The sequence below is a fragment of the Zerene cesonia genome, chromosome 10, assembly GCF_012273895.1.
Source record: "Zerene cesonia ecotype Mississippi chromosome 10, Zerene_cesonia_1.1, whole genome shotgun sequence".
In the NCBI taxonomy this organism is placed as follows: Eukaryota; Metazoa; Arthropoda; class Insecta; order Lepidoptera; family Pieridae; genus Zerene; species Zerene cesonia.
Window position 1 is genome coordinate 8,122,367 of NC_052111.1, and position 17,774 is coordinate 8,140,140.

A 17,774-nucleotide genomic window follows, 5' to 3' on the forward strand; every position below is an offset into this window, starting at 1 on the left:
ATAATCTATGTGTTTGGAGCTAAGCTTAGCGCGACAAGGTTTATTTATGTATAAAATTATTATTGAAATGATATTTTCAAAAGTGTATGATGTAATTCGTGAAGTAACCCTAATATAAATCCTGCTTTCTTGTACTCTCTCAATATTCTGATGCTTAGATACAATTTCTTTTAATATTTTCTATAAACACCGTTAAGTAGATCATTGTGGACTCGTTACGACCAATATCTTAGATTGTTGTTAATTTTAAATTATTTTTCGAATTTTTCCTTTGGAATCCCACATTCATTGAAACTGAACACAACTTATTGTCTATATTGTATGGTAGTGTATGGTCCCACCTGAAGTCCCCGCTAAGTATATTTATAGACAATACAGTCTGACATGTAATTTTGTATTGCTAGCTGTTGTGAATAAGATTTATTTACATTGAAATAAACAGATAATAAATAGCATTTTATTGTAAAAGCTGGTATATTGTAGGTACACTATAACATGTGAAAAACTATTGTTGTTCTCATTTCTAAGAGTATTATTCTAGTCTGCATTAAAGTTAAGAATAAATTGAACAAACTGAGGTTGTGTTTTATTTTTATACTCGCCATTGTGTTTATGTGGAACTGCGGTGATTTAAATTTCCATTTAAAGTGTTACAAGTACAAAACATTTCACATCACATAAAAATTAAATATTAAAAGGGAAGCTAGTATTTCGAGTATTATGATAGATAAATGAAATTAATTTATTATCACATAAATACATTAAGGCAATATGTGTTACATTTATCTAACTAGGTATCTGTTCAGTAAAATTAAGCCTCAGGTTGAGTATACACCAGAATATTTTCTTGAGCATTCCTTAAAAACTTTTTACGAATGCTACTCTCTGTTGGGTGTATTGCAAAATGTTCAATACACTCGTTGGTTTAAAAAATCAGGTTGTATCAAAACATTTAGCATCATGTTCGTAAAGCGAACTTTAAAAGCAGCGAATGTTCTGTTCCGTTAGTTAATACTCTAGCCTATCAACACCCTAATTCTTAAAAAAATCCTGTCTCGGAACGCCCTGCAGAAGTCATTGCTTGATCTACCGTATGCATGAAAGAAGTGGAAGCCAGATTGGCGTTACGCGTTACGTAACGAACCGATTATACCTCCCATAAGTTGTCTTAAAAAAATTCTTTGCTTCAAACCTCGAGACTGATTATTTAGCTGTCTTAATAGAAATGGTCTTACGTCAAAATAACCCATTACAATTATATTGTGCTCACCAAAATAAACCAAGTTAAATATTGATCTGTTAACTGAAATAACTACCAGGCGATACTATACCGTCAGCTTTTAATTGATGCCTGTGCTGGTATTTCTAAAGCTTTGAATACATTTGTTACATGCAGGCTTTCCAATCTGCCTACATCTCAACTATAGTAACAAGACATAATATTATATTCATCAATTTCGTTATTTCCTCCTACATATTTTTAAAAATTTAATCATCAAATAACCTTTTTCTTTTAACGCTTTTTTAAACCTTAGGGACATAATATGTACCTACCTTCATTCAGAATTTTTATGGATACGTCGATACTGGCTCATTTCTCTGCGCCACTGGCAAGCACAGCCTTTGAAATGCATATTTTATGTAACTCAAAGTACTGCTTTGTAATATTAGGAGATAACTATCCAGGACAATGATACCATTGATGTGAGAAACCTCACATCTTAATGATTACCATAAATATTATTAAAGATTTCCTTGCTACATATTTTTTACCAAGCGATATTAGAATAGACCTAAGACCTATTCTATAATCTAGATAATGACAACAATTTAAGTTGATTTTGCATCAACACTGCTTATTTCCTTAATACTATATGTCCTTGTCTAATGTTACATAAATATGGCTTGTGTTATATAAACTTGTAAAAACCAGTACCTATAAATTTTTATAACTATATAAATAAAAATTATATGATAGTATAGTACTAAGATTATTACTAATAACTCAGTAGTCTCCTAATAAGTCAAAGCCTAAAAAGAGAAGGAAAAGTGCAATAAAAAAACACTGGTCACAATTTTGAGAAAATTGCATTAAAAACTAGATATTATAATTTAGAACGATTATGCTTTGAATGATGTGTTTAAGTATGAATATTTTCTTGTTCAAATCCATTCATCCTATAAGTGCAGAATTATATAATGACTACATAAAGACATGGGACGATTAATCAAATATAATCCCCCAGATTTCCCAACTATTCATTACCTGCTACATTTGTTATTATAACCATATTTCTTTCATATTATAAAACGAAGCACATATCACTGCGTTAATGAAGCCATTGAAATGATAAAATTGGATAAACCTAACTTGATTTCTCTAAGTCAGAACATCTCATTGTTTATGCATGTTATTCACATATGAATATTAAAATGACCACATTACTCATTTTTATCAAATCAGCATCACATGATTGTAATAAAGGTTGTCTAAGAAACTCAATCATGATCTAAAATATAATAGCAGAGGTTAGCATGGCATTTCAATATTCTTGCAGTAAGAACAAATCAGTATAATCTATTACAGTGGTAATTCTTGCGTTCAATTTCATTTCTGTGCCATCACTTAAACACATCCATATAATAGTACACAGCTCTAGAAGAGTCCAGAAAATTACGAGATTCAGTTATATCTGGAAAATAACATGTATGGACAAGTCATTAGATATCAAAATTGTTCAGCACCACTATGTTGCAATACAATTAAACACTGTAAAATACTTATTGGTACACTTTCTTCATGTAGCTTATGTGAATAAAGTTCAACTAAAATATAAGCCAAAATTAATTTAAAAGAATAATTATGTATGTATAATTTTTAATACTTGCAACTCATCCGATATGTATGTGAACAATTTAACACAACTATAAATATAGCAATAATAGTGGATTATTTATGAATTACATTACATTTTTCCTATGTTGTGGACTGTGGTTTTGCACAAAATAGCCCAATCTGTCTTCATAATATAAATAAAGCGAACAACACATCTGCAGTGCTGAATAAAATACAAAAGCTTTGACTAACCTTCACCTATGACTACTGTCACTATAAATAAAAGATAACATAAATAAAATAAGGATTAGCATTTGTATATTATGTATTTTGAAGTTGCTCACAAAGCCAAATTAAATTTACATAAATACAATTATAACTTTTATACAAGTAAATAGTACACATAAGATTCACAGAAAAGAAAAACCATTATTGATCACTGAAATAAATTAATTATTTTCCTTCCTCTGTCTAATTATTCAGTATCAGTAGAGATCAGGGAACCAATGTTATGATAGCACTTAATATTGATAAGATTCTGGCAAAGGCTTTGTGACGATACACACTATCCTTTGTATAAAATTAACCAAACTTCATAACCATGAATATATACATCACAATAATCTCCCGATGTTCTTTAAATTTGCTATTTTTATTACAGTAAAAAAATATGCATACCTAATATCATAATGAAGCTACAAGTGAGGGGAAACAATGGGCTGTCGAATCGTGCCGAGACGAGGAGGACTACATTCAAATGCAAAAGGTTAACCTGAGCACACCACGGTGTCACAGCAATTACCTCAGCCGATTAATTTTTTTTTTTCACAATTGTCTCTTCACAAGTTACTGGTCTAGGTTGTAAACATAACTTGCACTCTTAAATCATGATAATAATATAATTATGTTAGTTTCTTCCACTTTTCTCGCGTGTGGGGAGGCACTGGTTGCGACGGCGTATGCTCAGTTATCCATAGCATATCTCCTCGTCCACTCCTTAGCGTTTCGAATCGCCTCGCTTTCGTTAACTTTCCAAAGTTCAGCTACGTCGTTCGCGAGGGGGTCGTCAGGGTTAGGCGCCGATAGTAACGCCTGAATGGAAAGGAGAACGGTACGAATTTGCAATGCTGGGCTCCACTTATCCTTCAATATATCCAAGCATATGCGACCCAGTCGGTCTATATTCGGGTGATATATTTTCGTTATAAACCTAACCTTAGGCGCTGACATTGGATAGTCTTCTGGCAGGAATAGTTCTAATTTGAATAGTCCTCCTTCGAACGGTGAGTCCTCTGGGCCGGTGACGATTACGTGAAAATAACGCGCATTAGTCTCGCTAGGCACCGCACTTATTCCCGGCACGGGTTCTTGCATCAATCGCTGTGTCTCTTTGATTATTCTACGTGGTAGGGCTGCCATTTTATATATGCGGTCTAGCGCAATTTGTCAAATGAAACAAAGTAATCATATAATTTCAAAAAGTATCCAACTGTCTCTCCCCTGCACGTGTTTATAATTATCACTGAGGCACGTATTCCAGACAATTAAATTATAGCAGCATTTTAGCCATGATATTGCTGAAAACGAGATTACAAAAGCGATGTTACAGAGCTCACTTCAATTTTTAACTATGAAATGCCATAGATAACACATACTTTTTTTCATGACTAGAAAATTACATATTACAGACTATTAAGAACTCATTTATTTATTAAGGACAATGATACACATATTATTCAGAAATTCTAAAAATATACTTTACTAGTAAAATAGCGCTAGTATGTATAAATTTATTCAAAGTAAATTGTACAGCAACGGTTAATAGAAAAAGATTAAGTTAAAAACAGAAATAATTTTATTTAACAAATAAGTTTCAGATTTATATATCAGTTTTTGGTTTATTGATAAAATAATGATTACATCGATATTATTGTTCCTTAATTTTATTATTTTGCATTTTCCAAATAGTCAGACTAATTCCGTATTATAACAAAACTCAATTTGACATGTATCCGAAATTGCATTACAAAACTAAAATAGTAAATGTCTATGGTAGGGGTGTTGCTATTTTAATAATATCCTAGGTTATTTTCGTCTTGTAACTATTAATTTAAATGTAACTAAAAAGCCACACGAGATGGCACTTAAATAAAATTGTATACTTTTAGAAACAGACGGCAAAACGTTCAATAATGGGTTTTATAACATGTGTGCGTTTAATAAATTAGTAGGTATCTAGGTATTATCAACATCTTTTTAGCTTTATGAAATTATTAGTAAAAAAATATAGAAAGTAGATAATATTTTGCATTTAATACTATTCTGTTTTTTTCATAACTCCAGCTTTGAGGCCGAAATTAATTATTAATTAAGCACGGTACCCTAACACCATCAAGTTCAAAGCAAAAACTTATCAAGTCGTCACACGTACCTAAGACAAATTTGTCAGAATAAAAATAATTTCATTCCAACTAACATAATTGGAAATGGACAGACTTTGCGTCTCGAATATCTTTTGGAATTCGCAGATTAGACGATAGGGAGAAAAAAAAGTCCTATAATGTTTTTAATTTTAGCGGTGGAAAAATGTTTTTTAGATTTTTTCTCTCATTATAAAAATTACGGATATGGAAATACTCAAGCGCGTTAGATTTTGCTATTGTTGCTCTAACATATCACCGAAATAAAATTTACCTAAATCTAACGATCTAGATGGTAGTTTCGTGGCTATGAAGAAAGGGAAAAAAATATGACTAGCGCATCAGATATATTTAATTCAAATTCAAATTGAAAGACAAATTCAAATTAAATTTATTTGCAGAATGTAGTTACAAATTACAGATTTTACAATATTTGGCAGCTATTAAATTCTACATACAGTTTGGGTATTCAAATATTAAAATCGAAAATTAATTTAACAATAATGTCATACTAGGTAACATAAGAAATCCAAATTTCGCTAATCTGACGATTTGAGCGTAACCTTAAAGAATTATCGATATTTTTTAATTATCTGCGGCTCCTGTGTACACACCCACCAATATCAACTGCTCATACTTTCTGGAAGTACTAAGCTATAGGTAAGGTACCTTCCCTTATAATAATCTGACGCGCTCGAGTAAATCCCAAAATCTCTCTCCCCTATCATAAATGATTGTGCAATTATAATGAACTTAGCTGATGTGAAGTTTTATTGCACCTTTTTGTTGTATATACATATAATATTGATGTTAAGTTAGAGCAAAGTTTAAAACAGAAAAACCTCGGTGCTCATCCATGAGCCACCCATGCTCAAAGAATGGGCCTGTCTGTAAGATTAGATTTCATAGATTTATCATTTAATATATAATAATTTATCATGTTCACGACAATGCAGTAATAAAGTAGGTATTGTGGTTTTACAACGTTATTAAATTTACGTTAAGCTTTTTTATATTAAGCCGTAAAGTGGACATTACACCTAAATCTCAAGCGCTTGACACTCATAAAGTTATGAAGCTATCTATAGCTTTGTATGACGAAAAAATGTCATTCAAACTCGACCTCGTACTGAAACATTTATTTATACAATTAGACTTTTGAATCATAACACAGTTTCAATAATTACGTAAATATACTTAATGTTGTTTATCACAATAAGCAGAATTTATTGTTTCACGTATGTTAACATTAACAATAATGAGATACTTTACAAATTACCTTTATAACAGTTACAGATGATGAATGAGAAGAAGATAGACAAATTAATTCAAATCTACTTTTATGGTTGTTTATGGGAATTTCAAAAACAGCATATTTATAAATTAGCCTATAATTTTATGATGAAAGTTTATGATGGTCAAATCAAACACTGTACTAAACGTTTTGTAATTTTTATCATTTCAGCTGACGACATCGGGATCCCCCGTAGGCCGGAGGTAATCAAAATAAAATAATTTATTGGATTGTATATGTCACAGCCTACCTGTAAAATCAGCTTATTAATAAACAACTTCGTCAAGAGCCTAGGCTTTTAATGAAACGCCTGATTTAAGCAGTTGGACCCGACATAATATGACCTACGTCAACGGTAATTTACACAAATGCTATATCTTATGATAACAATACGTCGGAATTGTTTTTATATCGCATCGGAACATTGTTGCTAATACAGTGCAAACTAAATGATTTCCACAGTATACGGCAATGCAGATATATTCTAGTTAGCGTCAGTCTAGAACTTGGAGCGCTGTGAATAACGTTTCGAGATACTTCTAGATAATTTATAGTTAACATTGGTGACAACTGACCTTTATCACGGGTTTATATACTTACATAAATGATTTTAATGAATATTTGTACGTTAAAAAAACTACCTATGTAGATGTGAACTATACAATCATCGGTCTTTAAAAGAATATCTTATATATAAAATTCTCGTGTTACAATGTTAGTCTCTATACTCCTCCGAAACGGCTTGACCGATTCCTCTGAAATTTGGTAAGCATATTGGGTAGGTCTGAGAATCGGCTAACATCTATTTTTCATACCACTAAACGATAAGAGTAAGGCAGAACAGCGTTTGCCGGGTGCAGCTAGTAATAATATAAAAAGATAATTAATCGCTACAGGGTAGCAGTTTGGAAATTTGTTATGTAGATATAGTTTCCTCAACAATTGTCAACATCATATAAATTAAATCCGCATCGCTTGTATACTGATATTAATTAAGTTATTTTTTATATATGTATTATTTTAATAACGTACCTATATCGTATAGTGTATTTATGTTTTTTGTATGGATAAAGTTAGGTTGTACAATGAAAAATAAAACATGTGTTTTATCAACCGTCTATATTATTATAAATAAATACATCATTATGCAAGGAATATAAAAGAAGACTTGTATCTTAATTTAGGTAATATAATATAATATTTGCTTTAATCCAAAATCTATTTATATTATTTCTTAAGAAAAAGTAAGTTTACTTACATGCATAATTGTAAATCGGAACCATACCTAATTATATAAAAGCGAGTACATAATTAATATAATAATTAAGTATACTCGAAGAATTAAAAAAAATATCATCTCTATGGTTTACACTCTTATATGAAAAGTAGACAAAAAGTCCGGCGCTCTCACAACTACATGTTCGAAGTCCATAAACGACAGTCTGCCATCACCATCCACGTCCGCTTCATCCAGCACGCTGGCGACTATCTCCTCTCTCTCGTGCTGCTGCAGCTCGCCCTTAGTTAGTAACTGGGTAGCTTCTAGAAGGTCCTCTCGGCCGATATACGTGTCGTCGTCCAGATCGTAAATTCGGAACGCGTACCTGCGAACATTTTACTGAAAATGTTAACAATGAAATGCCTACCTATTTATTATTTGATATGTTTCAAAAATAAACATTCTTTCATTATTTAATTAAATAAGAATATACTAAATTGTAAGGTATTAGAAACTTCTGATATAAATTTCGGTTAAAGAAAATTAGCACATTCAATTAGACATGTATACTTATTTAATATACTTACTTTAATAGCAATTTAAAACAGATCAAAATTTATAATGTAAATTATATTTTAACCGATATAAGAGGGATAAGATTCTCAATTCGACTGCATTTTTTATGTTTGTTATCTCATAACTTTTTACTAGGATAACCATTAAACTTTCGTCGAGTTCTGACAATTTGAAAGCATTCTAGTGTTTTGTAATATATATTAAGAGAAAATAATTTTGCGAAGTAGGTATACAAGAAAAATAATTATAATATAAGCTTTTTAAATAGATTTAAAGAAATAAAGAACATGCTGGTATTCTAAATAATATAAAGATATTACTTACAAAATTTACAAATAAAAAAAACAATAACAATTGAATTTCACGATATAAATTTATATCAGTATCGGAAAATTGAAGTAACGACTCCAAATATAGTTTCAAATTCAATAAAGCAAACGAAATTGCTCATGTCGTGATGCAATAACACATTCTTGTAACGTAATGAGACATTATTGTCGTATTTCAGCAAATCATTCAATGTATTTATCCCATAGCTATAATAAGGGTTGCAGGGATAATGACAGGATTAATTGTTCTAAAGGTATTACTATATTGAAACAAAATTAAAGTTATTATTGCATTTTAATACAACGTAAAAAATAAATAATACACGTTGAACTTCACATATTAACTAAAATTTTAATATAATTACCTATCGTTTAATAATTTTCAATATAATATTTTAGGTGTAATCCACGGTCACTCCATGGTACCCGAGTAAAGTTTAGCCTCTGGCTAATCCAGACTAATATCTATCTCTCCATCAAATTTCATACATATATGATAAGCTGTTTTCGCGTGAAAGAGTAACAAACGTCCATAGGTCCATCCATACAAAAAAATCCATAATTCGCGTGTATATTTGTTACTTAATATATTTGTAAATAAACAGTGCATGTGCGATCATAGGAAAATATTACGGTCCTCTACTGATATATGAAATTAACATTCGTTCCATTATAATAGAATATTCTACCCTCCAAATAAAAACTAAATTATATTTTTCATATCTAAGTACTGCCGCTACTACATGTCACTGGCTAGTGGCTTCATATAAACTTTGATTTATTTTCATTCACGTTAAAATAAACAAGTTTCTATACAAACCAAGCTTTGATATCCCGCGGAGCCGCCTCACTGAATACCGACATCATATCCAAGAAATCCTCAAATGTAAGGTTGCCGGAACCGTCGTGGGAAAATACCTGGCAGATGCGGCGCTTGAACGGGTTTTCCTACAGAAATAATGTTATTGAAAAGCGCTGGATATCTTTGATAGAATAACTTTCGTAAAAGCTAGCGACCTTCTTTTGCACTATGACTTCTTAGTGGTTTAAATCGTAAGCGTTAATATAGTTATCGTTAGCGTAAGTCGATTATAGTATAAAGTAGTAAACAGCGCACTAATTAATAAATAACAAATTTTTCAATGAAACAGTCAGAAGGTCCATCATATATACTAGACGCTCGTCCCGGTTTCGCCCGGATATCGAGATTCCTGTTTGATCCCAAGGGAGCATTTAATTGGGATAAAAAGTATCCTATCAATAATATAATATCAATCTAACCCAAATCAGTTCATACCCTGTTTGTATACCACATTTCATCAAAATCCCTTAAGTAGTTTCAGCGTGATTGACGGACAAACATAAAAAAAACAAACTTTCACATTTATAATATTAGTATGACAGATGTTATCATACTACGATTAAACCCAAAAGTGCCTACTAGAATATTGCTTTCGCGTTGATGGGAGCTAAAGTATAAATCAAAAATTAAATAATAAAAACATGTTCGTCATATCTTCTTGCTCAGATAAGAATAAATAATTTTTAGGAAAGTCTTAAAGTCATGTCAGTAATTTAATGTATATAATGGTTTAATAAATTTGTATATAATTGATATTAATCTAACTCGTAAGATCCGTACTCGTATTTTCTTCCGATTCAACGCATTATTTTTCAGTAGATTATCTTTGATGTGTAACCGACCAATTTTCTAGCATGAAGCATTAAGTTTTATGTATCGGTGTTTACAATTTTCTTGAGCAAGATTCACGAAGTAAAGCTTTATGAATATCTCTAGCATTCCCTTTGATATCCAAATAACATTCAGTTTTCAAGCAGTTACGTGAACGCTAGGATGTCGTCGGTATGAACGTAGCTACATATTATTGGGCTACTATATGAAAACTGACGCATGTGAACAACGTATGACGTGATATAGTAGATAGCAAGGATTTTAAATATTATCGCCATGACAGTAAGGCGACATAACATTCATATAGCCAATACATCGTTTTATGGCTAAAATATTTGTGTAAATATATGTATATGTTGTATGTAAATATGATTGAATGTTTAAAAGTGTCTGTTTTTCGTCCCGCTCATAGTTTAGCAGTATGCTCGTTACCGTGGTTGCCTGGAAGAGATCACTTCTCAGTGATAAGGCCGCCAAACAAATTGTACGCTTTATTTTAATCATTATTATTATTATCTCTAAGTTTCCTTCTATGTACAATCTTGTTGAAGAGTTAAATAAATAAAAAAAATAAATAAACGATTTATTTTCTTCAATTTTGCAGTATTACAAGCATACCTTTAATTCTGGTAATTTTTCTATTTGATCTACGGGGACTGCGATTGTGTGAGCTTCGTTATCCGTCATACTTTTCGGCACCAGTTCTGGGTTCACTTCTCTGAACCTCTTAAACACCCTGGAATATAATTATATTTTTTACGTATTTTTCATGATCTTAAACACCCTGGAATGTAATTACATTTTTACCTATATTTCGTGATAGAAGTATTTAAAAGTAGATGAAGAATTCAAAAGAAGAGTGAAAATGCTGTTTGGCGGGCGTTTTTACTAGCCGTGCTTGCTGACTTATCCCATGTGTAGTCTGTACTCTGTAGCACCACAGATAACATAATACTATAGTAGTACTCAAGGTTCAAACGGTGAAAGAGTTTTTGAAATCGGTCTAGTAGTTCCTGAGCTTAGCCTGTAAACCAACATACTATTTAACTGTTTATTATTATGTAGTAAGTATCTATAACAAATGAAATATAAATACATTTTCTACTTGGATGAGGAATTCAATATGCTGGTACGATGCTATAAACTTCACGAAATAAAATGAGACGCAATTTAGCAGTATAAACATAAAATCTGATACGCAAAAGGAAGGTGCTACTGTGTCGAAACATAATATATTGTAAACCGGGAGCAAGAGTATTGCCTTAGATTTTAAAACAATGAGACCTACATATCTCCGAAACGACCTCCTTCAATTCCACTAGACATCTGCGAAGTAAATCACATAATACATATAAAATAACATTACATATCCATTCCACAGATAATATCCCATCCTCTATACTCATACTATATACAAACAAGCGTAATTGTCATGAAAATATAATAAAAGCCCCAAAATAACGTGGAAACAATATTATTATGATACTACAAATGGGTTGCTTGAATTTCACATATTACTTTTGGGATTTTATTATATGAAAAACGTCTATGAAACATTGAAATATTCGTATAATTTATTTTCTATACCAGAGTTTTAATGTTAGGAGTGAATAAAAACATTTATATAAGCTTTATCTGTCTATACAAATAAATGGAATACCAGGGTACATTTGTAGAAGCGAAAGCAAATAACGGCTTTCAAATACTTGATGAGGATTATGAATGTTTACTCGTTACTTATTAAACCAAACTATTTTATGGTTTGGTGTGAAAATAAACGTACAAATCTTTTAATTGATGGCCGATAATACAGGCTTATTAATCCACGTGTCTCATAAAGGTGAAATAATAGTTATTTATTATTGTAAATAATATGGTTTGCACGGCCAAATGTTAGGTTTGTTCCTCAATAATATCAAACCTAATTGTACTTAGGATTTCTATTGATTTGATTCAAGATTTCCTTTACATTATCATGAATATGCCAAGAAAGGAGGCGAAAGCTACAGCTTTTATTTAACGTGACGTAAATACACGGTACAGAATGATAAACTTTTTAAGTAGCTTGTAAAGAAACATTTTGTAAGAACAAGGACTAGAACTTTCACAAATGATCATACAAAAATAATGTTCAAACAACTTACCTAAGTATTTCTTTTCGCGTGAAGAACGTACAGTCCTGTATAAGATTAACTGTTTTTAATTTCTTTATAAATATTTCAGTACCTTAATTGTAAGTTTACGAAACAGAAAAGATATATCAATTTAAATGCAAATTGTAATATTTATTATAAATTTCCCCTGTATTAGCATCTAAGTATATCTTAAACTTTATGATAATGCCTAACAAATCAACGCTATGTAAGTTAAAATAAAAATTTCTTTCATTTTATCACAAAATTTATTTTCATATGCAAAAGAATAAACATAATCAAAAACATTGTTATTTTTATTTATTGTATTTATTACAGTAAATCTCTTACTAATATCATGAATTCCCAACTAATTACTAAAGATATGATGTTGTTTATTACAAATGTAACTAAGCAATAAATAACATAAACTAATGTTATTTCTTTGTCTGATCAGGAAAATCTAGGGCTAGGTTGGACTGATGACGTCACGCGTATTGACCTAATTGCTTGAAGATGACGACTGTCTTAGAGAGGTGTCGATTCAAATCTGAAACTAATTTGATGGTAATAAATTGACGAATTTTATAATAAAGTAGCTTTCTCCCGCGGCTTCGCTCGCCTGGTTAAAGAAATTTAATACATTTCAATTTTGAAATTATTTGTATTTACTCCAAACTATACTCCAGACACAATAATAATAATACCACAAAATAGCTCTGTTGTGACGTGAAAGAAAGACAAACAAACAGACACACTTTCCCATATATAACATGTTACAAAAATGTAAAAAAAAATACTTTTAATACGTTCTTTTCAAAATCAACATTCAGATTTTTCCTACGAATTTTTGCGTCATAGCAATGTAGTTTAAAATATTGAACCATTCACGATACCACACTTAAAGTAAAACAATACCTCCGATTTAAAATAAATTGTTCTTTTCTGTCTCGTAGCGTGTAAAACCAGATAAAAACAAAAATAATATTGACTCCGCAAGTTCATAAAGCGAGTTAGAAAAAGTTTCAGTCGCCGCAAAGGAAACCGAACGTTTCCTTTTCAAAGCAACTGAGCTTAGTCTTTTGTTTTCATTGCACTAAAGTATTTGTATTGATAGTTTCATCGGTGTGAACCGACGTTGTTGTTAAAATAACTTTCTACTCTCTTTTATACGCTCTTATCATAATATAATTTATGGCTGAAATGTTTGTGTCAACGCTTTAATCTTAGAAACTACTGGGTCGATTTTAAAAAGTCTTTGCCATTTAATATGTACGTGATTATTAAGTAAAGGCTATATATATATATATATATCTTTTGCCAGCGGCTTCGGACGCGTATAAATATAAATGATTTCTCACTCATAGATAATGATTGAATAGATAATTATGAAAATATAAATATGTCATAAATTTTTTAATTTGTCTACCTGATATACTAGAATTAGTCATTATTTTCTTAACTTTTCTAAACAATATTTACATCTGGGGATATGTTTTACATACAAAATAATAATAATGTAAGTTTCTTAGTGAAAAAAATGAACAAATATTTATCTAAGCACAACGTGCAAGGTACACTTAAATCACTTAATAATTACAAAAAGTAGTACTTATGGTAAGTTTTTTTACTTGAAGTGAAATGTCAAAATGGGTATAAAACTAAACGCTTACTGAACTCTAAATGAACCATTAAAACCATCACTACGCCATGAGTAAAAGCATCCACATTAAAATAAATACTACACACATAAATACAAACCTGATAATCCTCCAGTTGTTGTTCCGTGAAGGTCACAACTTTGTTGCCCATTGTTGGATGAAGGGATGTGCCTCTACGCCCTGACACCTGGACACTGCCGTTGCTATTTGCTAGGGCGTGCCTTGGACAGATTAGCTCCTTATAGATGCCACTTGCTGTGTTATCAATAGAAGCCAAAATTTAAATTAATTTTTTAAATTTTAAATTCAGCTTTATTGTTGCTAATGAAACACATAGCGAACTCAAATGTAAGGAGATATTTGAATTATTAACGCATAGCATATAGCATAGAGAATATTATTTAAAAACTCTTAAATATAAGCCTGTATATTCCTAATTTATTAAGAACCGTTTTTACACGCTTTTTATTAGCTTCACCTGTATGTTTGTTTGTAACCGACTTCTTTGGGCGCGATTTTGACCCACTTTAAACGGCCAGATTTCGTTCAAACTTTGTACATTTATTGAGGACCGATGACAATACTACTATTTACTAATTTGATAAAATTATTCCATTTTTCAATTTGCAAAATATGATAAAAGCGTGTTTTTTAGTTTTTTTTAACTATTATAATATATTATTTTATTCCTTGATTGAAACTTTACAATAAAGTAATTACATAATAGATACCACAATAAATTCACGTGTAAAATGTCAATTAGAATTAATACATTTTTGAAAAGGTGGATAATGCGATTTCCGAAAAATAAGTTTTTACAAAGATTCGAACAATCAACTGTAACTGTCAATCTCTGACTTTTATTGATCTGTGTACTCGGGGTGTATCCGCCACACCTTTTCCCCGAAAGTAAATTACATTCATTTAATTGAAGGCTGTGTCTTTATTTTTCTTAGAAATAAAAACGAATTATCAATTAATGTATTTTCTGACATGTGGATTTTGTAGGGCAAGAGAGGGTCACATAGAAAAACAAACGCCTACATTTACAAGAGAAAAGCAAAGAAGTTAATATTTCCATTTTGAGCGGAACAATTTAAGGCAGTCAACACAATCCAATAAGACTGGGAAAAATCGGCAGTAGTTCAGTAAGAACACACTAGCGCATTGCTTCTTTTGTAAATTTTAATAATTAAAGATGTAATTTATTACCCATTTAGTTATTATTTTAATATTTATTAACAATATAAGGTTAATTCTGTTAAAGTATTAGTCTTATTGCCTGACGATATATTTACTAATTAAGGAACATGTTATGTTGTAAATAAATTTAATGATTTAAATTGGTAGCTAGCGTATTGTTTTAAATAATATGAGAATTCCTAAACTTACATCATTAAATAAACAGGACACAGTTTCTTATTGTTTATTCTGTTTATTCTTAGTAGTAGATTTGTTTTGCTTGGCGTTGAAATCACAGGTCTGGACAGGAAACCAGGAATGGACTGGAAAGGGCGAGGAAAAGGAAACAGGCCGGAAAAGTTATTTAAATATTTACTCCATGTAACTGTCAGTTAAAGAATATAATTTTACGATTTCGATTAAGCCCACCCTCCACATTCTGTGTAGCAAATATGTTCAGATTCGAAGTTGTTAGTGTGAGGTGGTGGAGGGCCGCAGTACTCCGCCCATCGGATGAGTAAGCATTTGCGGCGATCCCAATTATATGTGTACCTGAAAATTAGTATAAGCAAGAAGTTATTAATGTAGCTTAACTAAAAGGTAATGTGGGAGTGTCTAGTGTGAATTGTAGCTTAAAAAACACAGTCCACTTTTTGGCATTATTATGTTAAATAATAGTGGAATGTTTAAGGTGGAAAATTTATATGATTTTAAAAAAGGAACTAGAGAGTTCATTTGTGGCTATTTTCTGTAGAAACTTCTCATCCACCAGGGGTAATATTTGCATCATATATTTTGATGATTCAAAGGCGCTTCTGAAGGAAGTCCAGTTCAATAAATTTAACTTTTGCTTTTGAGTTCATAAGAATATAAAGTCGAATTTCGAAATTAGATTTTCAAGGCTTCCTCCTATTTAAAGTGAGCTTTTTGGGGGTACACTTTGATACAATAGGTCATGCTTCATTTGCTGTTGGCCGTGTACCACCAGACAAAGTACCAGCTCAGAAACAAATAAGATCATTATTTTCATTTCATACTTTATGAGAATCTGTTCCGCGACTAAACCCTTACTTGCTTTATAATTGGTATAGATTAAGAGTTGGTTTTAAATTTTTTGTAACAAATAGCAAAAAAAATTATTTCGATAATTCTTTATGCCTGTTATTTTATATCTATTTATTGACAATGTAGTACACATTATCAGTCGGACAATTAATTAATTATATTACAATATTGTTATGACATAATCATTTAAATATGTGTATAAAACAATGCAAGATAATAAAAATAATGGAGAAAAAAAGTATGGTTTATTTCCTTTAATAATGATATTTCACATTATTATTTACTTCCTTATCAAACATATTATGGTTAGCTTATTTAAAAAAAAATGCGGTTAAAGACTATACTTGGCACACGAGTGGTACTGGGCTTCTATGTTAAATAATATGCAAGAAATACCTTTCAGTGTGCGCCCATCTTTCCCTTGACATCCATTCTATCATACAATACCTTTGCGCCGGTAGCTTCTCGCATTTTTCTGGTGCCACTACATGTACAACAAATTCTCATGAGGACTTTTTAAACGTTATGTTGTGTATTTAAATTAAATGAAAAAATAATAGTTATAGTTATTTTTAGTTTAGTAAATACTTACATGCGTATATTGGATAAGTCCAAACGAATAAAACAAAGATAACAAAGGTGAACATTTGAACAAGTTAAAGTTTATCTTATTATCATCTGTTACAATAAATTAAATATATTACAATACGCGCGTTTACAAACACAGGCGCGTTTGAAATTAGTCATAGTGTAGAATTTATAAAGATAAGAAATTAGACTGATGACATATAAATACTCCTTGGATAAGCACGTGATTATCACTGGCTGGAAGTAATGTTTTTATTTTATTTTTTTGTAATGGGTTCTTTTTCTTCGTATACCTCAATTCTTAGAAAATGTCAACTAAATCGGTATTAAATAATTTTTTTTATAAACGTATTATTGAACGTCAAAATTCAAATTCATCAGATGGTGACTGTTTTTTGTTGTTAGTACCTAGGTTTTTAGTAAGTACCAAAAACTATGTAAGACAACAGTATTCCGTTATAAAACATTTCTATTCAACATTTTATATGAATTCCATTGTGCGGAAACGGGCTTTTAAAAATATTTCCCTTGTTTATTTTGCAACTAAACATAGCATTTCATTTTGAATTTCCTTTTGAACGCGAAACTTAAGAGCTTATAATTATGCGCCTCAAAATTAAAACGAAGCATACTTTGTTTTATTTTAGATTGCTTACATTCAAGAAAAGATTTTAAAAGTGTAATATTTTTTAAAGTTTAAAAAGTAAATAAGAAAAATGTATGTAGAGACTTTTTACAAGAGAATTCTGCAAAAACTTACACAGATGTTTCTTTTTATA

At 30.7% G+C, this 17,774-nt stretch overlaps 2 protein-coding genes across 2 annotated transcripts; both read right to left on the minus strand.

The window, feature by feature from the left end:
- Nucleotides 1–3,180: 3,180 nt before the first annotated feature.
- Nucleotides 3,181–4,490, minus strand: LOC119829730 (ubiquitin-conjugating enzyme E2 N). The gene has a single exon (XM_038352380.1). The coding sequence runs from the start codon at nucleotides 4,253–4,255 to the stop codon at nucleotides 3,800–3,802; it is 456 nt and encodes a 151-aa protein (XP_038208308.1). The 5' UTR covers nucleotides 4,256–4,490; the 3' UTR covers nucleotides 3,181–3,799.
- Nucleotides 4,491–7,916: 3,426 nt separating this feature from the next.
- LOC119829675 (calcium and integrin-binding family member 3-like) lies at nucleotides 7,917–14,311 on the minus strand. Its single transcript, XM_038352294.1, has 5 exons — nucleotides 14,261–14,311; nucleotides 12,512–12,546; nucleotides 10,986–11,103; nucleotides 9,495–9,622; nucleotides 7,917–8,154 (listed from the first exon to the last, which is right to left on the minus strand). Exons 1-5 carry the CDS (start codon nucleotides 14,309–14,311, stop codon nucleotides 7,917–7,919), a joined length of 570 nt encoding a protein of 189 aa, XP_038208222.1.
- Between the last annotated feature and the right edge of the window lie 3,463 nt (nucleotides 14,312–17,774).